The sequence below is a fragment of the Cavia porcellus genome, unplaced genomic scaffold (genome assembly GCF_034190915.1).
Source record: "Cavia porcellus strain 051 isolate PalLab524CR breed Dunkin Hartley unplaced genomic scaffold, mCavPor4.1 scaffold_5, whole genome shotgun sequence".
Classification (NCBI taxonomy): Eukaryota; Metazoa; Chordata; class Mammalia; order Rodentia; family Caviidae; genus Cavia; species Cavia porcellus.
Genome location: NW_026947488.1, coordinates 53,781,440 through 53,809,332, shown reverse-complemented (window position 1 = coordinate 53,809,332; position 27,893 = coordinate 53,781,440). Strand labels below are relative to the sequence as shown.

The 27,893-nt window shown below is 38.6% G+C and overlaps 1 protein-coding gene across 10 annotated transcripts in view; it reads right to left on the bottom strand.

The window, feature by feature from the left end:
• The window catches only part of Dock3 (dedicator of cytokinesis 3), a 707,026-nt gene extending 684,508 nt beyond the window's left edge, over positions 1-22,518 (bottom strand). For 5 of the 10 annotated variants that reach the window (XM_063248927.1, XM_063248931.1, XM_063248928.1 and 2 more), the window contains exon 1: positions 22,213-22,518. In XM_063248927.1, the coding sequence (XP_063104997.1) occupies positions 22,213-22,249 (37 nt within the window). In that variant the 5' untranslated portion in view covers positions 22,250-22,518. The remainder of the gene's footprint in view (positions 1-22,212) is intronic. The other 5 variants (XM_063248926.1, XM_063248930.1, XM_063248933.1 and 2 more) reach the window with 2 other exon arrangements.
• Between the last annotated feature and the right edge of the window lie 5,375 nt (positions 22,519-27,893).

Genomic DNA, 27,893 nt, shown 5'->3' with positions numbered 1-27,893 from the left:
CACCAATTCAACCCTACAGAGAATACTGCAGGATATTCTAAAAAAGAAAATTACAAAGAATCCAGAAATAGTGGCAGAGAGGCCACAATGAATGGAGCAGAAAACAAAATGAAGAAGACAAGCTGACAACTAATGACAGAAAAAGAGCTCAACAGAAATGAGGCAGAGAAGACTGGATGATAGGAACAGCTATTTTGGAGAAAACGTCATAATAGGTAATGCTGATTTAATATCCTCTTGTTTTGAAGTCCCATCAAGCTTTTGTTCTTCTGTCTCCATACTTAACATGTTGTATCTTATTGGATTTTATTATATGTGATAGTATAAACAAAAACTTTTATAGACAAGGAGATTATACAGAAACCATAGTTCATTATCTCTTATTGATTCTAAATACCCTGTAATACTGTCATTCTCTTGAATGGTTATACATTGTGTTGATATATTTGATGCTACAGTATACAAAGTTATACTCAAAGATCTCAAAGAAAGAGACAATATGGTAACTACTTTTATGTCGGGATTATCTTGTGGTGAAACACTAATTTGCTAAAATGGTTATGTATTGATCTGCACTGTTTAGCTGTTATGCCCTCTTTTATCTCAATCTCCATTTTTTTATTTACTTTATTTTTAACCTTTTAATTAAAGGAAAAATAAATTTTAAAAAAGCAGGATATATTATAGTAACCCACTATGATATTATATTAACTTGATTTGAAACCCTGTATTGCTCTCACAATCTTGCTTTGACTGATGTTCCTCTATTCTGATTTGCTTGATAGTACCAGGTTCAAAAATTTAGGCAACAGCTATGAAGATAGTGGGATTCATTATGACGCCCATACTGGTTGACTATTATCTACTTTTGAAGACCTGTAATGTCTCCAATGTTTTGGTTTTGTTGGTTTCGTTCTTTACTGTTTTGTTCAATTTTATTATAACTGATGATATAGGCAATTCTATTTGAGATAGCGGGAGGCATTATGGTAACCATTGTTGATCAGTTTGTATTATATTTTTACATTATCTATTATGTCCACCCTTTTGATTTAACCGATTCTGTTCTGTTAAGTCACATTTGGTTTTACTCTCTTCCAAAAAAAAGCAATAAGAACTGTGGGAGCAATAAAACCCAAAATGTGTAATAGTCATTGTACAAAAGAGAGGAAAAGAAAGTGCTCTAAATGGTATAACTGCATGTAAATTTAAGTGTATAAGAAAGACAATGATATTACTGAGTTTTGTTGGATCATTGAACAGAATTGTTTGCAGTCTCGCGGTTTGAATGTTCATTTTATATGCTTTAATCTTGTAACTTGAACAAATATTTCTAAGATGACAATATGTAATCCATTAACTAGTGATTTCCTGTTTATTTTTTTTCTGAAATTCTGTATAACTTGTACCCTTTTTCTGCTTTTTTTTCCTTTTTCTCCTTAAATAAAAAAAGCAAAAAAAAGGGCAGAAATCAATACATTTGAAACTAAAAAAGCAATACAAAGAATTAATAAATCATAAAGCTGGTTTTTTGAGAGAATAAACAACATTGACAAACTTCTAGCTAACCTTATAAAGAAAGAGAAAGAAAAAAACCCAGATTCGCGCAGTAAGGACTGAAAAGGCGGAAATTACGACAGATCTCATGGAAATTCAAAAGATCATAAACACCTACTTTGAAAATCTCTACTCATATAGAGTGGAAAACACAGAGGAAATGGACAGATTACTAGAAACATATAAACTACCAAAGCTCACCAAGAAGATATAGGAATTTTGAATAACCCAATATCAGCTATTGAATTAAAAACTTACCAACAAAGAAAAGCCCAGGTTCTGATGGACTCACGGCTGAATTCTACAAAACATTTAGAGAAGATTTGATGGTAATACTCCTTAAACTGTTTAATGAAATTGAAAAAGAAGGAATCCTCCCTAAATCATTCCTGGAGGCAAGTATTACTCTCATACCAAACCAGAGAAAGACCTAACCAAAAAGGAGAACTACAGACCAATCTCACTAATGAACATTGATGCAAAGATTCTCAATAAAATACTGGCAAATAGAATGCAGCAAATCATCAAGAAGATTATACATCATGACCAAGTGGGATTCATCCCAGGAATGCAGGAATGGTTTAAGGTACACAAGTCAATAAATGTAATACACCACATCAACAGAGCCAAAAACAAAAACCACATGGTCATCTCAATAGATGCAGAAAAAGCTTTCAATAAAGTCCAACACATATTCATGATAAAAACCCTTCAGGAACTCAGAATATATGGTGTCTACCTCAATCTTATAAAGGCTATCTATGATAATCCAACAGCCAACATTATACTAAGTGGACAAAAACTGAAAACTTTCTTTCACTTTAAAATCAGGAACAAGACAAGGATGTCCACTGTCACCACTCCTATTCAATATAGTTCTGGAAATACTAGCCAGGGAAATCAGACAGAGGGAGAAATAAAAGGAATATAGAAAAAAAAAAGAAGTCAAATTATCACTATTTGCAGATGACATGATACTCTATGTAGAAGATACAAAAACCCCATTAAAAGACTACTAGTGGTAATAAACAAATTTAGCAGTGTAGCTGGATACGAAGTCAACACTCAAAAATCAGTAACATTCCTGTATACAAACAAAAAACTCACCAAGAGAGAAATTATGGAAATACTGACCTAAGAATATAAAAGATCTATTATGCTACACTAATAAAGGAAATTAAAGAGGATGTTAGAAAATGGAAGGATAGTGCAGAGGAGGAGCTGGGCGGATCTGGGGTACCTGCATCGGCCTCTCCGTGTGTCTGGAGGACTGTGGATATCTCGGCCCAGACTGTTTGGGTCCCTCCAGGCTTCCAGGTGCAGTGAAGGGGAGAGGTGGGTTTGAGGCCTCTACATCCACCTCCCCATCCCGGTTGCACTTGGAGAACAGCTGAGCTTCCGACGGGTGGGCAGGCCCACACTATCCCCCGAGCCCAGCCTGTTTCGATGCCGCGCCTAGCCATCGGTGTGCAGAGGAGGGGCTGGGCAGATCTGGGGTGCCTGCATCGGCCCCTCCGTGTGTCTGGAAGACTGTGAATATCTCTGCAAGCAGGGAGGGATCGCAGGTTCCTGAGGCACCGTGGCCTGTGGTGAGTGCTCAGCACACTCTGCCCAAATCTCAGACTGTTCCGGACCCTCCAGGCTTCCAGGTGCAGTGAAGTGGAGAAGTGGGTTACAGGCCTCTACATCCTCCTCCCCATCCTGGCTGCACTTGGAGATCTGCTGAGCTCCCGACAGGTGGGCGGGCCCACAGTACCCCACCCCACCCCCCGCGAGCCCAGCCTGTTTCGCTGCCGCGCCTAGCCATCAGTGTGCATAGGAGGAGCTGGGCGGATCTGGGGTGTCTGCATCGGCCTCTCCGTGTGTCTGGAGGACTGTGGATATCTCAGCCCAGACTGTTTGGGTCCCTCCAGGCTTCCAGGTACAGTGAAGGGGAGAGGTGGGTTTGAGGCCTCTACATCTGCATCCCCATCCCGGTTGCACTTGGAGAACTGTTGAGCTCCCGACGGGTGGGCTCCCGACTGTGGATATCTCTGCAAGCAGGGAGGGATCACAGGTTCCTGAGGCACCGCGGCCTGTGGTGAGTACCCTAACCCGGCTTCGATTGAAGAGCTGTGGAGCTTCCAAGGGGCAGGTGGGTGCACAGTGTCCCTGAGGCCCAGCTTGTCTGGAACTGCGGAGTTCTGAGCAGGCAGAGGAGGGCCATTGGTTCTGCAGGCCCAATGGCTTGGGGTAGCGTGGTGCCAGAGTCTCAGTAGCTGCAAACATAGAAGGGGATTTTCAACAGATCCTGAGGAAGCTTTCAAATAACACTTGAAACACAGAAATATAGGAAAATGACAAAACGAAAGAACAAATTACAACCTCAAACCTCCAGCTCATCTCAAAAAAACCTAGGAGCAATGTATATAGAAGAAAATATATGCCATTCACCTCAAATGTCGGACACAATAGCTACTGAAATTAACAAGCAACTCCAGGAAGCTTTAAAGAAATTGAAACTGGAAATAATCTCCCAGATAAAAGAAGAAATGATAAAAGAAATGAAAGAGATTCTGAATATATCTAAAGAAAACACAGATAAAAAATTGGAGGAACTAAAAAAAAGAAAGAATCCCTAGACGAGCAATACAAGAAACAAACAGAATACATAATGCAGATGCACAGAGATATACAGGAAATAAAAAACTCCACTGAAAGTTGTAAAAACCGCCTTAATGAAAGTGAAGATAGAATTTCAGACTTTAAAGACAGGATTGCAGCTAGTGAACAGGAAAGGAAAGATCTTTTAAAAATAACAAGGAATCAGGAAACAACAATTCAACAACTGCAAGATGATGCAAAGAAGAATAACATAAGAATGATAGGGATTAATGAAAAAGAAGGAGACAACATAAAGGATGTCAACAGGATATTTAGAGAAGAAATAGCTGAAAATTTCCCAAGCATGAAATCAGAAACTGACATCAGGATCAGTGAAGCATATAGAACTCCAAATAGTCATAACCAAAATAAAACTACACCCAGACATATAATAATCACCATCCCAGAAATCCAACACAAGAATAGATTATTAAAAGCTGTCAGAGAGAAAAGACAGATCACTTACAAAGGAAAACCTATCAGAATCACAGCAGACTTCTCATCACAAACAATAAAGTCAAGAAGAGCATGGAGTGAAGTATTCCAGATCCTAAAGCAAAATGATTTCCAACCTAGACTGATATATCCTGCAAAACTATCATTCAAAATAGATGGTGAAATACGATACTTCCATGACAAAGAACAGCTGAAGAACTTCATGAACACCAAACCAACCCTGCAAAAAATATTGAAACACAGTTTAGATACACAAAGGAAAAAACCACTAAGCAAAGAAATAATTAAACAGAACAGAAAGATAAAGATGCAACAGCAGAGAGATAACATGTCAACAATAAACCAGCATTTAACAGTAATAACCATTAATGTAAATGGTCTCAATGCACCAATCAAAAGAAACAGACTAGCAGAATGGATCAAGAAACAAAATCCAACCATATGTTGTTTACAGGGAACTCATCTAACCCAGAAGGATACTCACAGACTGAGAGTCAAAGGATGGAAAACAATTTTTCATGCAGCAGGAATCCAAAAAAAGGCAGGAGTAGCCATTCTGTATGCAGACAACGTGAACTTTAAACCAACAATGACCATAAAGGACAAAGAAGGTCACTACATACTCGTAAGGGGAGAACTCCAAGAGGAAGAGATAACTATCTTAAATATATATGCACCGAACTCCAGAGCACCCAGTTATATAAAACAATTATTAACAGAAATGAAAACTCAAATTATCAGTAACACAATTGTAACAGGAGACCTTAATACACCACTGACACCAAGGGAGAGATCAACCAGACAGAAAATGAGCAAAGAAATAACAGAACTGAATCACACCTGTGAACAAATGGGTTTGATAGACATATACAGAATGTTCCACCCAACAACACCAGAATACACATTCTTCCCAGCAGTACATGGATCATTTTCTAAAATAGACCATATATTAGCTCACAGAACATATTTAAACAAATGCAAAAGAGGTGAAATTATCCCTTGCATGTTATCGGATCATAGCGCTCTCAAATTAGAAATTAATGATAAAAGATACTGCAAAAATCCCGCAAACACATGGAAACTGAATAACACACTCTTGAGTAATCAGTGGGTCACTGAAGAAATTAAAGAAGAAATTAAACAATACCTACAAACAAATGAAAACACAAATACAACTTACCGGAATCTGTGGGATGCAATGAAAGCCGTCCTCAGAGGAAAATTTATTGCACTGAGTTCCCACATCAGGAAAACAGAACGAATACAAATATATAACTTGATGCTACACCTCAAACAGCTAGAAAAAGAAGAGCAAGTCAAGCCCAAAGCCAAAAGAAGAGAGGAAATTATAAAAATCAGAGCAGAAATCAATGCAATAGAGACTAAGAAAACAATACAAAGAATCAACGAATCAAAGAGTTGGTTCTTTGAAAGAATACATAAAATCGATAAGCCCCTAGCCAACCTTATTTTAAAAAGGGGAGAAAAAGCTCAAATTCATGCAATAAGAAATGAAAAAGGAGAAATCACTACAGACTCTATAGAAATACAGAAGATCATCAACACCTATTTCGAAAACCTCTACTCTCAAAAGTTTGATAACACAGAAGAAATAGACAGATTCTTAGAAGCATATGAAGTACCAAAGCTAGATCAAGAGGATGTAAAACTGTTGAATAACCCAATCTCTGTTAATGAAATTGAAAATGTAATTAAGTCCTTACCTACAAAGAAGAGCCCAGGCCCAGATGGATTCACTGCAGAATTCTACAAGAATTACAAAGAAGACCTAATGCTAACACTCCTCAAACTATTTAATGAAATTTAAAGGGAAGCAATCCTTCCTAAGTCATTCCTGGAAGCAAATATTACTCTAGTACCAAAACATGAGAAAGACCCAACTAAAAAAGAGAACTATAGACCGATCTCCCTAATGAACACAGATGCAAAAATCCTCAATAAAATATTGGCAAATAGGATGCAGCAAATCATCAAGAAGATTATACAGCATGACCAAGTGGGATTCATCCCAGGAATGCAAGGATGGTTCAACATACGTAAATCAATAAATGTAATCCACCATATCGATAAAGCCAAAAATAAGAATCACATGATCATTTCTATAGATGCAGAAAAAGCCTTCGATAAGGTCCAACACTTATTCATGATAAGAACTTTACAGAAAATTGGAATAGATGGTCTTTACCTCAATATAATAAAGGCCATTTATGACAAACCAACAGCCAGCATCATAATAAATGGCCAAAAATTGAAAGCCTTTACTTTAAAATCGGGCACAAGACAAGGATGTCCTTTATCACCACTCCTATTTAATATAGTACTGGAAGTACTAGCCAGAGCAATTAGGCAAGAAAGAGAAATAAAAGGGGTAAAGATAGGAAAAGAAGAAGTTAAATTATCATTGTTTGCAGATGACATGATACTCTACATAGAAGACCCCCTAAACTCCATTGAAAGACTCTTAGATACAATAAATAAATTCAGTAATGTGGCTGGATACAAAATCAATACTCAGAAATTAATAGCATTCCTATACACGAACAACAAAATCACAGAGAGGGAAATAAGAGAAACTGGGCTGTTCACATTAGCAAGCAAAAAAATGAAATATTTAGGAATTACTCTTACAAAAGTAGTGAAAGACTTATACAGTGAAAATTATAATACACTGAAAAAGGAAATTGAATAGGATCTCAGAAAATGGAAAGACATCCCTTGCTCATGGATAGGAAGAACAAACATGGTGAATGGCCATTCTCCCAAAACTGTTATACAGATTCAATGCAATCCCAATAGAAATACCATCAACATACCTTATAGATCTAGAGAAATCACTCCTAAATTTCATCTGGAACCAGAAGAGACCTAGAATCGCAAAGGCAATTCTAAGCAACAAAGACAAAGCAGGAGGCATCACAATCCCTGACTTGAAGTTGGATACTACAAAGCAACAGTAGTAAAATCAACATGGTATTGGAATCAAAACAGAGCTGAAGATCAATGGAATAGATTAGAAGATACAACCACACCTACAAACACACTCAACCACCTTATCTTTGATAAAGGAGCAAAGCAGGTTCACTGGAAGAATGACAGTCTCTTTAATAAATGATGCTGGAAAAACTGGCTCTCCATTTGCCGAAAACTAAAGCTAGACCCATGTCTACCACCCATGTACTAAATTAAAATCTAAATGGGTCAAAGATCTGAATATTAAAACAGAAACAGAAACACTAAATCTATTGGAAGACAAATTGGGTAGAAACCTTGGAGACATAGGAGTAGGTAGAGAATTCATGAACAGGACTCAAACCGCACAGGAAATACTTCCCAGAATCAATAACTGGGACCACTTCTTATTAAAAAGTTTCTGCATGTCAAAAGAAATCTCCAGCATAGTGGAAAGAAAACCCACAAACTGGGAAAAGATTTTAGTGAACTCTCTCTCAAACAAGGGACTCTTGTCTAAAACATATAAAGAATTAAAAAAACTCAGACCTCCAAAATTCAAAGATCCAATCCAAAAATGGGCATCTGAGATGAATACGCACTTCTCAGATGAAGAAATGCAAATGGCAAATCAATACATGAAAAAATGCTCATTATCACTGGTAATTAGAGAAATGCAAATTAAAACCACACTGAGATACCATCTCACTCCTGAAAGAATGGCCAGGATCAAGAAAACCAACAACAAATGCTGGAGAGAGGCTGTGGGGAAAAAGGAACTCTCCTGCACTGTTGGTGGGAGTGTAGACTGGTACAGCCTTTGTGGAGGTCTGTCTGGAGATTTCTCAAAAAGTTGGGATTGGAAATCCCATTTATTTCAGCTGTTTCACTTCTAGGCATATTCCCAGAAGAACTGAAAACATCATACCACAGTGATATATGTGCACCTATGTTTATAGCAGCACAATTTGTAATCGCCAGATCTTGGAAACAACCCAAAGTGTCCATCAACTGAGGAATGGATAAAAAAGTTGTGGTATTTCTATACAATGGAGTATTATTCAGCTATAAAGAAGGATCACATTGAGATATTTATCAATAAATGGGCACAGCTTGAGACCATACTCATAAGTGAAATAAATCAATCTCGCATGTGTGAATACCGAATAGTTTCCCTAATGTAAGTAATGATTCAAATATATAAAAATATGTGGTAATAATGATTCCCCATTATGTGGCCTTGAAGCCTTCTAAAGTTTTCACTCATTAATTAGAAAGGCTTTATTCTGGGCTTCTCGATATGGAAATATTTGAAGCTATAGTATATGAAGTTTTATCCAAATATTTCAAGGAAAAAGACAGACACTATGGTAACTACTATTAAGTCGGGTTATTTGGTGGTGAAGCACTAGGTTGCTGAAACAGTCATGCTTTGACCTCTGTTGTTATATTTTTATGTCCTGTTTTATCTCAATCTCTCCCTTATTCTTTAAAAAAATTATTTAGTTATTTCTTATGTTTGTTTTAATTAAGGGGAAAAATTTTTAAAAAATTAGGATATATAATAGTAACTCTTTTTTATTTCCTATTAACTTGTTTTGAAGTCCTGTAATGCTCCCATGATCTTGTTTTGACTGATTAGACTCTGTTCCATTCTGTATGATAGTATCAAGTTTGAGGGTACAGGCAACTACTTTGAAGGCAATAAGATTCACTAAGATGCCCATTCTGGTTTGACTATTGTCTCCTTTGGAAGTCCTGTAATGTTTACAATGCCTAAGTTTTATTGGTCTTGTTCTCTACTGTTTTGTCCAACTTTATAATATCTAATGAGATAGACAATTCTTTTTAAGGAAACAAGAGACAACGTTGATAACCATTGTTGATAACCTTGTACTCTGTTCTACATCATGTGCTATGTCTATCCTTGGTTTTGACTGACAGCTTTGTTTTGCCATATTTGACTTTATTCTCTCCCCCCCCCAAAAAAGTAATAAGAACTAAGGAGTAATAAAATCCAAAATGATTAAATTTTGTTGTAAAAAAGAGAGGGGAAAAAAAAGAGCTCTAACGGATATAACAGCAAGTGTGTTTAGGGGTGTTAAATAGCTGACTATATTAATGTTTTTGGATCATTGAACACAGCTGTTTGCAGTCTCTCTGTTTGAATGTCCACTTTGTATTCTTTGATACTGTGATTTGAGCAACTATTTCCAAGATGATAATATGTAATCTATTAACAGGTTATTTCTTACTGTTATGTTTTTTTTTTTTTTGTAGTTCTGTATTACGCGTACCCTTACACCGTTTTGTTTTGTTTTGTGTTTTTCTCTTTTTCCTCTTAAATAAAATTTAAAAAAAAAAAAAGAAAGAAAATGGAAGGATAGGGGTTGGGGATTTAGCTCAGCGGCATAAGCACCTGCCTTGCAAGCAGGCGGTCGTGAGTACGATCCCCAGTACCAATAAAAAAGGAAAAAAACAAAACAAAAAAAAAAAAGAAAATGGAAGGATATTCCTTGCTCTTGGCTAGGGAGAACCAACATTGTGAAAATGGACATACTCCCAAAACTCTTATACACATTTAACGTAATCTCCATCAAAATACCATTAACATACCTCACAGATCTAGAGAAAACACTCCTAAAATTCATTTGGAAACAGAAGAAACTTAGAATAGCAGAGGCAATTCTGGGCAACAAAGGCAAGGCAAGAGACATCTCAATTCCTGACTTGAAACTATACTACAAAGCCACAGTGATAAAATCAGCACGCTACTGGCAAAGAAATAGACATGAGGATCAATGGAACAGATTAGAAAATGCAAGCACAACTACAAAGACACTCAGCCACTGATATTTGACAAAGGGGCTTAACATGTTCACTGGAAGAAAGATAGCATCTTTAATAAATGGTGTTGGAAAAATTGGCTCTCCACATACCGAAGACTGAAACTAGATCCATGCCTATCACCAAAACTAAAGTCTAAATGGATCAAAGACCTAAATATTAAAACAGAAACACTAAATCTACTAGAAGACAAAGTAGGCAGAAGTCTTGGAGACATAGGGGTAGATAGAAAATTCATGAACAAAACGCAAACAGCATGGGAAACACTTCAAAGAATCAAAAATGGGGATCTCAAGTTACTAAAACATTTCTGCACTTCAGAAGAAATCACCAACAGAATGAGAAGAAAACCCACAGAATGGGAAACAATTTTAGCCAGCAACCCCTCAGACAAAGAACTTATATCCAGAACATATAAAGAACTGAAAAACATCAAGCCCCCCAAATTCAAAGACCCTCTCCAAAAATGGGCATCTGACATGAACACACAGTTCTCAGATGAAGATATACAGATGGCAAACACATACATGAAGAAATGTTTACCATCACTGGTCATTCAAGAAATGAAAATTAAAACAGCATTGAGATTTCATCTCACTCCGGAAATAGCTGCCATCCAGAAATCAACTGATAACAAATGTTGGCGAGGTTGCAGGGAAAAAGGAACATTGCTCCACTGCTGGTGGGAGTGTAGACTGGTGCAACTTCTATGGAAATCAGTATGGAGAATTCTCAGAAGACTAGGATTGGAAGTTCCATTCGATCCAGCTATTCCCCTCCTGGGTATTTTCCCAGAAAAACTGAAAAGGTCATATCACAGTGATATATGTGCACCCATGTTCACAGCAGCACAATTTGCAATAGCCAAATCTTGGAAATAACCAAGATGCTGCAGAGTGGATGAAAAAGATGTGGTATTTTTATACAATGCAATATTACTCAGCTATAAAAATGACCTTGAGGCCTTCGTAGGTAAATGGAGACAACTTGAGACTATCCTCATTAGTGAAATAAATAAGAATCATATTTATAAATATCACACTATGTCTCTAGAGTAAAAAGTAGTAAGAAATGTAGGAGTAATAAAACCCAAAATGTGTAATTGTTATTGTACAAAAAAGAGGAAAAGGAAGTGCTCTAAAGGATATAACTGCATGTATGTTAAAGTGCATAGGATTGATAACCATATTACTGTTTTAATTGGATAGTTGAACAGAAGTGTTTGCAGTCTTCATGTTTGAATGTTCATTCTGTATGCTTTACTTTTGTAACTTGAACAACTATTTCTAAGAGGACAATATGTAATTTATCAACTAGTGATTTCTTACTGTATATTTTTTTGAAATTATGTATTATTTCTACCCTTTTTGGGTTTTTTCTCTTTAAATAAAATTTTTTAAAAAGAGAAAGACCCTAAAAAGGTTGCAGTCAATCTTTCTGCCCTTTCTAACAACTAAAACTCTTTAGTTGAGCCCACAGAAAATGAGCGTTTGTAAATAAAAACTACAAAGACAGAAAACTGTCTTAGACAAAGAACACAAACCCCCATCTCTGAGACTGATGAGACTGGAATTTTGCTCATCTAGGAGGACACACATAAGGGCGAAGTCCCATCCAGTGTCCTGAGTGTAGTTTCCTGTCCAGGTGCTGCAGGAAACTAGACCTGCAATCCATTAAAAGAACAGACATGTGGGTGACACCAGAGGGAGTTATTTTCATAAACACAACATTTGCAGGTTCCAAAACAGTTCGAGGGGTTTATAAACTGCTCTTTAACTTCACTTTCAAAACTGAAGGGCCTAAACTTAAATTACCTGATGCCGTGGCTCCCCCTTATGGCTGGTGAGGCTCATGTCCCAAGCCATGCAAATACAACTGGCAGCTCGGGTGATAAACTGACACTATTCATGGGACCTGGTAAATTCTATGGACTTGAACCAGAAAGGAGCCCAATGGTTTACTTTTGTCCCTTACTTGTTCATTCCCTCACTCTCAAAAAGGCCTCAACCTCCCCAGCTCTCTCCACTTCAAGGTATGGTATTCTTCATTCATGTGTATAGGAAAGGTAAGAAATTAGCATATATGTTCCTGCTAATAAGTAAGTAATGGACAACAAGTACAAGCTTTCAAAAGAATTTTGAGCAAAACCTACCCTAGTCTTGCCAAGAGTAGCCTGGATGTTAATACAAAAACATCTCAAGAGATTTTTTTTTTTTTTTTTTTTTTGCCCTAGGCCCCAAGGGTAGGATTTTTCTGGGCCATTACATCCCTCTCTCCATCCCTGGAAGAGATATATGTCTTTCACAGGCTGGAATTTTAGAACTTCTCAATTCAGAGTCTTAAATAAAATTAGAAAATAAGCCCTAAACAAAATACTTGGAATACTTCCAATCTGCCCTTTGTATTTCAGAGATAATAATTTAACCATGGTTGTCATGCTAAAATGCGATGTGGCCCTAGGTCTCAAGTTTCCTCTATAAAACTTTGTAAATATTATCTAGTAACATTCTGTAGGGATTCAACCTTTAAGACAACCATGATTGGTACAGTTCACAAGACATACTCTGTAATTACTCAAGGTGCTTAATACGTAGAAAGTATCATAAACTTAAACCTACTGCTCCAGTTATAATACTGATGGAACCAATCTTCTCATCTGAGTGTTCTACCACTGGAGTTTGGAGACCAAAACTAGAGAGAGGACAGTCAATATTTTGGCCCTGGCTCTTGAAGATCAATAAAAGCTAAAAACATAAGGGGATCTTTTTTTTTCACAAAGTTCTGCAACTTTGGTGAGCCACCCGATCTCCTGAGCAAAGACATTACTGAACTCCAGACAACAGGAATCAGCCAATGCACAGTGTGCCAAAAAGAGAGAAAAGTCTCCCAAGCTTCCACAGAAAGGTACATGGTCAAGACCTGGAAGATGATACTAACAGAGGAGTTGACAGCTCTGCACGTTTCCACAAGTAATGCCTATGGAGACTTAACTTACCTAGATACATAGCAAAAGGTTTATTTTAATCAACACAGGTATCACTTTAACTTGGTCTTAAACACCCAGCAGAAAAGTATATCCAAAAGATACAAGAATAAAACCACAGTAATAAAGGTGAGATATAGAAAGGGGCACCAATCACTGACTCATGCTGGCAATTTCCAGCTACACCTGTAACTGACCACTTTTACATTTCAAAAAGGCTAGGAAACTACAATGGAAACTGTACTGCTCAGTAAGAACCCTTAAATCCCTTAGCTAAAATTGTCCATCAAAACCACCAAACTCTCCATCCTCTTATAGCTAAAACTGGAGACTTGTGACAAAGAAATATCAGATAAGGTCAATCAGTAGAAAAGTTTAAGGGCCAGCTAGTCACAATCACTATCCAATTCCTTAAGAGCAGCATTGGACATGGCTCTGTTCAATCCCCAACCTGTCTTTCCATTATAGTGTTCATGCTTTGATTGCCCAGGCTTTAACCTTTTGGGAAAATTTGTTTATTCTCAATTCAAGACACAAATGGAATCAACAACAAATGTGTCATTGACCTTGTAAGAGGAGTTCATAACTGTTAAACCCCAACTTCTATTCAAGACCCCTCAGATTAGCTCTCTGGAGGAAGCCCCGATTGCCATCTCCCCTATATTGACTCTTCTCAGCTCAAAGCAGCTAGAGTGAAACTTCGCCCATTCTCCCCTAGTCACAGTGAGAGATACTTCTTCAGAAGGGTGAATGTTATAGGTAGCTAAGTCAAATAAAAATTAATACAGTCATAAAGGGACTGAGCTCTCAAGGAAGTCAGGGAAGGCAGAGACATTAGAATTGTGGCTAGAGGCACATCTGAAGAAGACAAGGCCTCAAGATAAAATCATAATGGCCAAACTTACATACTTCCTAAGGGATGAATGGAAACTTGAGATTATACTCTAATTGGTATCACTATTCTATTAAGTCCACATATACATCAGACAACTGGGTGGATGACCTCTGGGCCCACCCCTTCCCTAAAACAATCCTCTTTTAGAAGTCGAAGATAGGGGCTGAGGATTTAGCTCAGCGGCATGAGTGCCTGCCTTGCAAGCAGGCAGTCGTGAGTTTGATCCCTGGTACTGGTAAAAAGGAAAAAGACAGAAAAAAAAAAAAAAAAAAGAAGTCGAAGATAAAGGAAGGTCAATGCCCTCAGCCACATGCCTTTGCTACATGTCCTGCTTCCCTACTGGATCACTATTAGCTAAGAAGTTATACTTGTAATCTTATTGGTTGTTACAGTTTGACCCATGTTATACTTACCTTGTGATGAGAAATATCGTTGCCCCTTCCTGTCTCTCAGGGGCCATTTCTATTCCCCAATAAACCTTTCTTACACTTAAAAAATAATAAAATAAAACTTAAAACTTAGCATGGAGGAAATACAGTTTGACTTCACTTCATATGAAATAAAGCCTAGAGTTTAGTTGGTAGAAATTCAGTATGAGAATTACTGTGAGATGGCAGCTCAAAAGCCTCCAAAACTCACACTTAAAACAATAGTAACAAAAATGGTCAATTCAGTGCAACAAATATACATCTGCCTTGTACACAACTGACAAGAATACAACAAAAAACATAGCATAATATACTCTTTAAAAAGAGTTTACAGCCTAGAGAAATGACTTGTAATAATGGGTTATAATAATCAATTGAAGAAGTCGCCATCAATATTTTCACAAAACAGAAATGAATAGAAAATATCAGTGTATACTTCACAAGAATAAGAAAAACACTACATAATAAATCTTAACTTCTTAATGCTAGACATATGTGTGGGTATATAACACATGCAGGTATACAATAGCAATTTTTACCTTACTTTTTATTATAGTTCATAATCAAAACCTATAAAAGCATCAGTTAATGGAAAAGGATAAAATAAATATACCACTATTAAGGAAAATAGAACAAAATTATTAATTGAATAAAATATACATAATTAGACATAGCAAGAGTCTGTCTCAATAAAACTATACACACACACACACACAGAGAAGTATGGTCAAGGATCTAGAAAAAGGTTTACAAAGACAGTGATATATAAGAGAAGACAGGGGCTGGGGATTTAGCTCAGGGTCATAAGCACCTGCCTTGCAAGCAGGCAGTCATGAGTTCGATCCCCAGTACCGATAAAAAAGAAGAAAAAAAAAAAAGAGAAGACAGTAAACAGTTCAAGAGGTAAAGATATGAGAGAAAGGCATTCTATATAGGAGGGTAATATAAGTAAAAGAAGAATGCAGCAAATAAAAATCATGTAAGCTAAGCACAATACCACATGCCTGTAATGCAACACTCTGAGAGGTTGAGGCAGAAGAATCGTAAATTCAAGCCCAACCTGGACAACATAGCAGCTCAGAACGATCCAGTCTCAAAATAAAAAATAGTTAAGTATATAGCTCAGTGCGAAGGCCCTGAGTTCGATTCCCAGTTCCACCAAAAAAAAAAGTGTTTAATGCATAGTAAATAGTTCCAGCACATGGCAGCACCAATATAAGTAAATTCAGACAGAAAACTGGGAAAGCTCAGTTTGGCTAAATTACAAATCAACAGATGAAGCAACTTTGAGCCATAATGTAAAAGTAATAGACACAGAATAAACAATACCAGCTATTCCAACTAGTTTTAGCTCTACAGTCTTAAAACTTTATTAGCTCTGAGATCCCTTACAGTTCTTAAATTTCATGAATTACTGAAGGGTCATAATCAAGTTATTTACATACACAGAACAGAGACTTTTAAGAATGTATAGGGAAGACATACTTGTAATCCCAGCACTCTGGAAGATCACAAGTTAGAACTCATCCTGGGCTACAAACCTTTAAAGTAGATTGTACCATATTTACTGTGGTATTCTTGGTAGTTTTAACTTTCTACCAGGCATGTAGGTTTTACATGCATATTTGTGACACAAAATTGGGCATTTTTGTTAATATGGTGCTAAGCATCTCAAAATAAAAAAGGGCTAAGGATGTATCTCAGTGTGAAGGCTCTGGATTCAAAAACTAGTACCACACCATAAAAAATTTTACAGGGAGCTATTAATTCTATTAGTAACAGGTGCCATGCATGGGTTGGGGGAAGAGAACCAGACACCAGCCTATTCTGTTGAGTTGGCACCACACACAGACTGTGGGGAGAACAAGAAACCAGCTCCTTCCTGTGTCAGTGTCATAAGGGGCCACGGGAAGAACAAGAAGCCAGCTCCTTCCTGCGAGTCAGCAACATTCACGGGCCACAGCAAGGAGAACCAGAAGCCAGCCCCTTCCAATGCACAGGCTGGGAGACAAGAAGAGCAAATATCCCAGCTTCCCACTGTATGGAACTGGCTGATTCAGAGAAACAGGTTGAGATGATAGCTACTGAAGTAAAATACAACTTAATGCTTACAGTGTTTAGTGTTTCACTAACTCTGCAGGACTAAAGCCAGTAGTCTGATCATCTATTCAGAGTGTAACAATATGCAGTGTAGCATCTATGGGGGATCTCCTTCTGAAGGTGGTAGCCAATGTTAATTCCCTATTATCTTGTTTTAAAGTCCTGTATCATTTTTATTGTTCTGTTGGTTGGGTTTTATTCTGTTTTGTTTGATTTTATAATATCTGATAGCATGGGCAGGTATTTCAAAGATAACAAGATATATTATGGTAGCCATTTTGGGTTTACTATTATCTTGTTTTGAAGTCCTTTATTGCTGTCATTGTTTTGTTTTTACTGGTTCTATTCTGTTTTGTTTGATTTTTACTAAATCTGAAGGTATGGGCAACCTTCAGATGATACTGTTTTTAAATCCTGTATCACTTACAATATTTTGTTTTAATTGGCTCTATTTTGTTTGGTTTTATTCTCTTTAAAAATTTTTTAAAATTCATAAAATGGTTCAAAGTACAAGCTTAAAAACTATGTCAACACTAATATAAAAATATGGTATGAATACAAAGTACCTTAAGAACCTCAACAACTATTCTTATCAGACCACAATGCTTCAGAATGCATCATTTAGAATATGCCTAAAATTGCCAGACAGAAAATGGTACCATGTTTATCTTACTTTAATGTTTCCAAAGCATATTCTAGCACTGCATGATAAACTGTAAATATGAAAGTCCAGTTAATACTGTTATATATTAATTTTCCTGTAAAAAAAATTTAAATTGGTTATACGACATACAGTATCACACAGCTATAGTCCCAGCTACCTAGGAGACTGAGACAGCAAGTTTGCTTAAGCCCAAGAGTTTGAAACCAACCTGGGCAATACAATGAGACCTCATCTCAAAGAAAAAAAAAACAAAAAGAAAATTCATTGCTCTATAGATTAAAAGATCAAAACTTCATCTGAAAAACCACTCAATACGTGTACTCAACTTCTTTTTTTGTATTACAAAGTCTTAAAGGAGGACAACAGCACCCAACATAATCCTCAAGGCATTATAAAAACCAATTTCTGAATTTGTTATGCCCTGTATTTGCACTCATCAATGTAAACCATTACACTCTGAAGCAAAATGATAAACACTATTTGTTCTTATAAAATGTCCAATATAGAAATAAAACTCCATACAGATATCCATTTTAAACTGCAAAATTTGTAAAATACCCTCAAATTTCAAGCCAGAGACAGATCGTATGGACAAAGTTCATTTAGAGGCAACATAGTATATAATAAAAGAATCTGTAGCTTAGAATCCTAAAGTCCTGGGTTCAAATCTCAACACTAGTTTAAGACCTTAGATTGGCCACTAACGTTTAAGTCTCAAGTAGAAAACCTGTGAATGTTCCCAGTAAAAACTAAACCCTGATCATAAAATATCAAGCATACTCTCACTTTTCAAAACAAATAAAGTCCTGCACATATGACATTCTCTCTAATCCTAGTGGATGCTTTTACCTCCACAAAAGATATTGAGGCTCTTTCAGAGTCTTTAAAGGATGGGCTTCTCTCAAGAACAAAGTAACTGAAGAGCCCACTGCCTTGAGGCTATTTCAATGAGCTACAATCAGTATGCCAACAGATTTATTCTAATTTTGTGACAGCTTGTTGTTTCAGATCAGCTTCCATGGACCTACTCTCTCCCACCTTCAGACTCCTCTGGACTGCTAGATCTCTATAAGTTATATTTCTTTTAAAAATTCAGGGCTCAAAAAAAAAAAAAAAGTACACACTTCCCATACATCCCAGTCTGGGGAAAGCCAAGCAAGAGGAAATAGGAAAAAGTAAAGCCAGAAAACCTGCATTACTCTTTTTTAAATTAGGGTAAAAAAAAAACCTAAAATGTAAGATATTCTGGAAAAATAACTAAAGATAAGGGGGTTTGATATTGCTGTTGTTGTTTGCTCAATACATAGTTCACACTGGCCTTGAACTCAGTATGTAGACCAGGCTGGTCTTGAACTCATTCAGTCCTCCTGCCTCAACGACCTCTCAAGCTTGATTACAGGCATGTACCACTATGCCTGGCAGTGTAGGGCAATCTGGGTAAGACAGTAAATGCGGAAATACTTTCACGCTCTTCTAAATGGACATTAGGAAAGAATAAGCAATAAATAAATTTCTGAAATTTACATCACAACAGTAATGGAATAAACAAGATAACCTTCTAAAGTAGTTTCCACATCAAAGATCTCAAACTAATACACACACACTGAAAGGTTTGCTATTTATGTAATGTAGGAGTTTAATTACAAATGTTTTTGTTTTAGCTATGGGTATTTACTGCTATTGTTGTTGGTGGATGAGAAAATTATCTTATTGGTTTTTGGTTTCTCTGATAGTTTTGGTACAACTAACACACAGAAGTGTTCCCAAAAAAAAAAACTGGATTTTTCTAACAATGCACTTTAGGGCAAAAAGCTTCTTGGAAAGACAGAATAAAAAATAAAGGACACAGAACTTTCCAACTAATCATGGCAAAAGAGAAGAAAGCAGAGATTCTCTAAGAGCTTTCCCTCTTTCAACAAAATGAATCAAAACATAGAGTAATGGGTCCAGAAAGAACTGCTCTACATAAGGAGACCAAGACAGTCAAGTACATCATGAAACAGTGCCTACTGCCAAGAAAAATATTAAGGAGGATATACAGTTGTTGAAGGACAAGAAAGGATTGATTACCAGCCTCTGAGATCCAGTTTTTTGATCTGCTTAGTAAATAACATCAGAACTACTCTGGGAATCCACACAGTCCCCAGTGCATGAAATGGCTGATAAGTGAACCTCAGGAAAAAACAATGCCCTACCAATCCAGTAAGGTCAATCACAAAACAGAAATCACACAAAGGAAAAAGGGAAGCTTAGGTATCACTCCTAAATGAACAAACAAAATAACTCAGAAATGTTGTAACCCGTACAGAATTCCTACAAGAATAATTAAAAAGCAGTAAGATTATTATGGGATCTCAAAACCCTTACCAATGTCAAATATAGTTGAACAGCTTCAAAAGGGACCAAAAAAAACCTTTCCCACTGCTGCAACAAGGCAAATGGAGGTCCTCTCAATATTTCTCCACATTGGTGAAAAGTGAGTGTAAGTTTTCCCTCCCTACTGTAGGATTATAAGTTGGCAGGCAGAAATAGAAATCTGTGTTCCAAGTTAGTCATAAAAAAATCACAGCTGAACTCAAAACATTTTCTCACAGGAATAATGATAATGGTTAAATTTCCACTCTAGCCCTCACAGTAATTAAGCAATGCAACTAAATTACCATTTTAATTGATGAGTTTTCTCATTACAAATATTATACTGAAACTACTTTATAGATGGAACTGGATTTTATGGGGGGGGGACCTAGAATTGTAGCCCTAATGTTAAAGGGAAAAAACGTATTCTAAGTTTTAAACAATACAAAAACTTTTAGACATAAGTGAGGAATGGATGGTGGAAGAAAGCTGTGAGAGAATTAGAGTGTGACTTGCCTTATTTAGCAGAAAAGGCATCTAAATTATACCAAACCACAGCTGCTAAGGAAATGTCTTCAGAATAATTTTCTCTCATTTAGCAGAGACTTAAGTCCTGCTCTATGCCTAATGCTGTACCCTTCCACAGCGAAAAATAATTTTTCTAAAGCTAATCACCCAACTCCTAGGAATGCAAGAATTTTGTTCCTTCTTTTTTAATGAATCACACACCAAAACTAATGCTTTGAGATTTTTATGTATCTGTCTTGATTGCCTTGCATTGTCCTCGCCTCAAAACATACCTAGCATTATTTAAGTACTAAAGGGAAAAGAAGAAATTAACATTTATCAAGTACTCAGTATGCTCTTATTTGATTTTCACAACCCTGTGAAATAAGTAAACATTACGCCCAATTAACATAAGGGAATGATATTAAATAACTTGCCCACAAGACCAATGAAGAGAAACTAGGACCCTAAACTCTCACAACTTCCTCTACCTCAGAAAGAAAGAAGTTAATCAGGAACCACTGGGACAGCTGATCACTAATTATTCCAGTAAAGCAGGTCTGAGAGTATGGGAGAAGACAGACCCATCAACTTCTCATTTCACAGCAGCAGAAACTTAGTACTGAGGAATTCTCTTAAAGACAAGATAAAATGCCCCTAAAAGTGAATCTTGACAGTATTTTCCCAATTGCTTTTCAACAGAGGCTCAAGGACTAGGGCTTTTTGTATCACTTCGATCCTAACACAGCTAATTGAAAACTTCCAAAGTTACCTTTCAACAAGATTTTCTAACAACACAGAAGACATCTCTGCAGGTCCTTAAATTTAAATAAATTCAATTTTTACATGATAAATGTGCCTTATTCCAAGTTACTTTATAATTAATTGTGAACTAAACCTTTATTCAGTTGCAGTAAAAATAGAAACAAAAATCTATGTCTAGGTAGATCTCCCATCTAGAATTTTCCATTACATACTCAGGAGGAAAAAAAAAAACCTGTATGTTCAACATTTTAAATGTTTCTAGCTGAACTAGCTGAACACGATGATAGATAATTTACAATAATGCAATGTGGCTGAAATCTGTCATGTAGCCGCCAAGAATTACTGAATATTCTTTTTTAAGGAAACAGGATGTCAAAAAATTCAACTCTGGAGTTTCATACAACAGATAAAAAGATTCTAAGAGAAATAGCGTTCCTATGTGAACAGATTTTTTTAAAAGCAAAATCTGTAACTAAACATCGATACATGTTGAAAGCACTTCCCAATGTAGGGCGACTGTTTCTAATACAGAGGGGAAAACAAAATAAAATGGATCAAACATTTGACTGCAAAATTTTGAACAACTAAGAAAATGATGTCAACGTTTTCCTTTTCTTTCTTTTTTAAAATTCTAGTCTGACCACCGAGCTCATCAGCTGGGATGCGGAAACTTATTAAAATCGAGGTTTGGGAGCAGAAAACGCAGACTCTTAGAATTAAGCTTCACGGGTAAACCGCTTTGTGCCCCACGCCAGAAACCTTGCGCAACTGCAGAGCCGGCCCGGGCCCGCCCCTCGCCTGCCGCGGGCCGCACCTGCCGAGACCGCGCAGCCAGCGCCCCCTGCCGCCCTCCTGCACGGCGACCCGCGCCCACCGCGCCCCCACACCCGCCCGCGCTCGCACACCCCATGGTCTCCTAGCGCGGAGGCCGCACAGCCTCCGGGCCGTGGTGGACGCGAGAGGACACGAATCTAACAGGGGTTGGGAGTCCTGGAGCGTCCTCCCCGAATCCCAGCCGCTGCCAGGCCGGAGCCTCACCTACCTACGCCGTATTTCTCCTCCTCCGTAGGAGTCCACATGGCCGGGCCGGGCGCGACCCCGCGAGCACGACGGCTGGGCGACAGCGCAGCGGGCACGGCCCCGGGCCCAGCTGTGGCGCACCGCGAGACGAGGCGGGGGCGGTCAGGCGTCGCGGGGCAGTGGGCGGCGCATCCCTCGCAGGCCGTCCGGAACGCCACCACCACCGCCGCCACGTCTGGACCTCGCGGCTTAGCGAAGGACCCCGGAGGCCCTGGCGGCGGGGGAGGGCTCGCTACCTGCCCGCCGCCACCGCTCTGGCGCCGCCGCTCGGCTCCGCACAGCTCAGACGCGGGGCCCCAGCCGCTGCCGCGGCTCTGCTCGCCTCAGCAGGCTCGCGGGACGCCCGCGCATGCGCCGCTCCCTGGCGCGCGGGGGCTCGCGCTGCCCGGGCTCGCGCCCCTCACCCCGAGCCCGCGCTCGAATTCACGCGCTGCCGCCGCGCACCAGCCGAGGGAAATCCGCGAGAGGCCAGTTGCCTGACATGGGCGGAACGGCCTCACTGCCGGACCAGCACTAGAGGGGGCGAGGTCTGTTAGGTGAGAGGCCCGAAGAATCTTTGACTTCTGCTTCCTCCTGCTTGGTGCACCGAGATGGCCACTGGCCCTGTGGTCAGTAGGGCGATCCAGAAAATAAGGCGACAACACTGTTTCCAACTCATCCCGGTGCCACTGACATGCTGTCATGATCCTATACTTTGAAAGATACCCTCACCGTTGCCACCCACAGAGCAGGGTTGCCACTAGGGGACCTAGTGGGATACGGTTGTTCCTGGATCCCCCACGATGCCACTGCGGTCTAGGCTGCTGGCACCTCCTGGTGTCTTGTTAGATTGGCCAGTATGGTGAACCTCTAGGACTTGAACAGTCACAGCAGCATTCCTATTAAACACTTTCTTAGTGGGCTCTGGGGGGTTCTTCCGAGGGCACCACCTCTGCTGCTCCTGAATCTCTGCCTTTGAAGCACTCCTGAGATCTGGCTCCCTCCCAAAAACCTTCCCTCTCTTTGTGCTCCCTAAGAATACATTCTCTTTGATTCTATAAGACTCCTCTTGTGATTAACCAACCACTCATCAAAACCCAGCAATTATAGGACTACTTTCCACCTACATCCAGACCATATGATGTTATTCCCAGCTTTAACCCCAGCAGATTCATCCATCTCTGTCACCTCCACCATCAAGTCAAAACCCTGGTGTCATCCTTCACTGTCATTCTTGGACTCCCCCACTCTTCAAAGCCCAGCTCAGCACCTCACTTCCAGAAAATCTGCTGCACCCAGCATATACAATCCTTTCCTGCTTCATCTGGGATTTCATCTGTGTTCATCTGTGTTTTATCAGCCCCTTTCCAAAAATAGTGGAGCTGTCAAAGTATAAGTTTTCAGGCAAGCTCCGGGCTAAAGTCAGTTTTCTGGCCCCTGAATACCCAGCCCGGAACAGGTGCATAGCTGTTCAGTGGAAAGTAAAACTAATACACAAGTATCCTAGTAATCATCACATCTTACTGATTGCTCCTTTAAAGTATCCTTTGTAATTTGTAGCCTCTCATGTGTGAGAGTGCTTACCTGGATTCTTGCTACCAACCCTTGATTTCTGTACCATTTCCCTCACCAATAAAGACTGCCCAGTCTTGCTCATAAAATGTCTGTTCTGTGAATGATTAGTTTCTCAGATACATCTTTTGCAGGAAGAAGAGTAAGAGAGTCCAAGATCATAACAAAAAAGATGTATTTATTTATGTAACTAACTCTTCAAGGGAAGCCCCTGCCCGATGACCACCATGAAGGAATACTATGGAATGATGCCACATTTCCACAAAACTCCCTTCAGGGAACTCTGTTCAACAAATGGGGCCAAGCTACACAGGCCTTCTGAATAACCAGAAAGCTCTTATCTCATCCTCTGCTTCCACTGTGTTGTCTAATGTTGTCTAATGTACACGATGACAGTCACTTGAGTCTGTCAGTTTTCCCAAAGTTTACACTTGCTTCCAGTATGAATCCATCATAGATGACATTCCCAAAATCTCCTCCAAAAAACATTGTCTACACCATGATTACACACCTCAACTCCAGAATGGGATGGCATTCATCCCAACTGGCTAATGAAAAGAAGGGGGGCCAAAGTAAGAAGAAGAGCATTTGAAAGTCTTTGACTCTTACACTTTTGCTGTCTGTACTAAATTTGGACTGTTTTCTTGAGACAAAACAAAAGAGTACACCACATATAGTGGAAAATTAGCCTTCAGCAGGACTGTGCGCCTGCTCTATTGTTCCCATAGCATCTGGTCTGAGCTTTCCCTTCCTCAGGCTCTCAGTCCATTGCAGGTATGTGCACACACACACACACACACACACACCTCACCTCACCTCACCTCACCTCACCTCCAGCATATGAGCTCACTTCCAACTTGCCTCTGAAAATCAGGAACTTTATCAAACTCATCCCCTTCAGGTCCACTCACTCTTCCTTGTGTTTTGTTGTTGTTGTTGTTTTGTTTTGGTACTGGGGATCAAACTCACAACCTTGCACTTGTCAGGCAGGCACTTGTGCTGCTGAGCTAAATCCTCAGCCCTTTTTCCTTATGTTCTTGCCACCATCAAGTTACTTGGGGAGGGAGGGCACGGTGCTGGAAATTGAACCCATGACCTTGTACATGCAAGGCGAGAACTCTACCACAAAGCCAGATCTCCAGCTATTTGATTCTCAGCCCCCAAAGCTCTGGTTTTTGAGCTTATCACCCCTCAGAATTCCCCAAGACCATTTAAACTCCAAATCCAAGCACATACCTTTCCCCAAGCTTCCTGGGCCTTTGTTAACAGTATTCCTCAGCCTATGTCCTCTCCTTCCTTGGAACTTACAGATGGTCCTCGCCCTTCAAAGGCTGTATCAGAGCCACTTTCCCCAGAAAAACGTCCTCATCTGCCCTTGGTTAAAAAGGCATTCTTCTCTCCCATCAAGGTCTTTCCTGAAGCACTTTCTTTTCCCCCCTTCCTCCAAGAAATGATGTCCACCTTGCAGATAGACAAACATGTTCCTTCTTCAGTGGAAGGATTGTTTTTTATTTATTTTACCTTCATGCAGAGGAGACTGACATAGTGCCTGCCACCTAATAGGAACTTTATACTCTTTGGTATATATTTTGATCTGCTTACACGTTTACTGAGACCTTAAGATAATAGGTTAGAAAAGAAAACTGGAATATTTACCTCAGCAAATTACAAATCTCCAAATTCTGAAACCTGAGTTAATTAAATTTCCTTAATGGCACATTGGTTTTAATTAAGAATTTATAGAGATGTCTTATCAAGTAGCTATGTAAATCATAAACACAGTACGGCAGTTTAGGAGATAAAAAAGTCTGCAGTTTGCCTTACATGTCACTGTTACTTTTGGGTTTGCCTGATCGTTACTTAGGTGATAAACTGCAACTCAATGAGTAAGGAAGGAGACAGCTTTTGAGCAGAAAATTCTTTCAGGCTGGTGGATATTAAAAATAATCTATAATCAAACAAATTGTATAAATAATATACAAGAAATAAAGATGGCATCATTTTTCTCTCTGAAATAAAATTTAAATTGATAAGTTAATTCTTTTGTCATAAGCAAATTCCACAAGGGTAAATTCTTCATCACCTTTGGCAAGTGAAACTGATCATCCACAAAGCTCGATGAGCTGCACTTCATATCTTCTCTCCTTGTTTTCTGCTGCCTGGAGAACCAGATAGCAGCATTGAAGAAACCAGCCAGGCTAATGACTCAGCTCATAAAACAATGTGTGGCCACAAAGATGATGTTTATCCAGGAGCATTCTGGAGCTCTTGCTACTGAAGTCGGCAAGCAATAGGCAAATAGCACACAATGCTCATTTTCCCAAGAATTTCTAGCAACAGTGCCAAATCAGTGCTATATGATTCTCCCAGCATTTAATCTCATCAAATGCACTGTCCAAGCAGAATAATATGAAAACTTCAGAGATCTGTAACTGGAATAAGGCAAATCCAAGAAAATGCAGATAATAATGGTGACGATATACTCATAAATAATCTCAGGGGCTGGTAGATAGGACGTTACCCAACTCATCCTTGCCCTGCTGAGTTCCTGCTGAGTTCTTCATGGCAGAGAGACACCCAAGCAAATCTCACTTCCCCACCACCTCTTAAATCCCCACAAAGCAATATCATGTAAAAAGTCTCTTCTCAAGGTGCAGAATACAGTAACACAGAGATTACTGAAAAAGTTAGAGTCTTTTCAGGTGAGAAGACCAAAAATGGCTAAAAAATATTATAGTATTTTGCTTTAAATTTTTATGCATCTAAGTATCTCTGCAGTGGGGAGGAAACAAGGAAGAGTGTGAAAGAGAGACAGCTTCAGCTGTGCAATATTTCATTATTTTTCCTGAAATGACAAACTTTAACCATCTGTTCCTATTTTATCAACCCATTCAAAATATTATTAAAATTCACATTCATTCCAGTTAGTGTCTTCAAATGAAAAATAACCTAAGTTCCCCTCATTTCAACCCCTGGAGACTGATATGACACTTTGGGATGGGCTACTGCTACCAAGTCCCACCATGAAATTCACTCCCAGATGTGCCTGAGAATCTTCAACACTTCTTACTCACTCAAGACTCTGAATTCCCTGGTGATAGTGATTTGTTATATCCTTTTATTGATCTTCAATCCCTAGAACATAGGATCTGGCACATAGTACAAGGTGTGATCAAAATATACAGTGACTATTTAAAACCTTCTTAAAGTATTAAAGGACAGATTGCCATTTATTGCCCTCACTTTGAAAAATCCCACTTTCTGAAGCAGTTCTGACAGTCCTCTTTTCTGTCTTTACAAGATGTGACCAAGAATAATGAATGCTGCCACACAACACAACAGCAGCCTTGTAAAAACATTATAGTATGTCTTCCTCTACTTTATTCCCCAGATCAGACACCATGCAACCTTTAGCTCTTTCCAAAAGTCAAAATGAACATAAGAGATAAATATTTTGAACTGATTCATAATATTGAGGCAGCTACAATAGCACAATTAAAGTCATAATAGAAAACTTCCAGAACTGCTTCACAGAACGAAAGAATAAGCGTGTTCAAAGCAAGGGAAAGTATTTTGAGGGGAATATTAATGACAATGCCTTTTATTTAATTTTTTTAAAATTTGAACATTCATCATATTTTTTATCATACCTCACAAGTACTTAGTAAAATATTGTTTAAATGACTGGAAACAGTGCTTTTATTTTTTCCCCTAAAATTTATATCTTTTTCCCAATAAGATTTTTGTTCAATTATTTTTTTCTGGCCAAGGTAAAGAAAGTATAGCAGAGAGAATCAAAAATTAGATGGCCCTACCAGAAGGTAGGACAAATAGAAACTTGGCATTACTGAGTTCTCCTTTCCCTTTGGGAAAAATAACTGTGCCCTTGAATTTCTGCACTAAGTCACCAAGGAGGGATTGAAATTAAAAACCTCAGAGAGTAATTAGCAACAAAACATTCTAATGTCAAGAAGTAAATTTTATGGGACCATATTTGTAATCTTAATTGGGCCTCTGTGTAGCCAAATGGTGAAATTATTGCACCAATACAAAGAGGCCCAAAAGACAAAAGCAGCCCAAAATAGCCCAAAT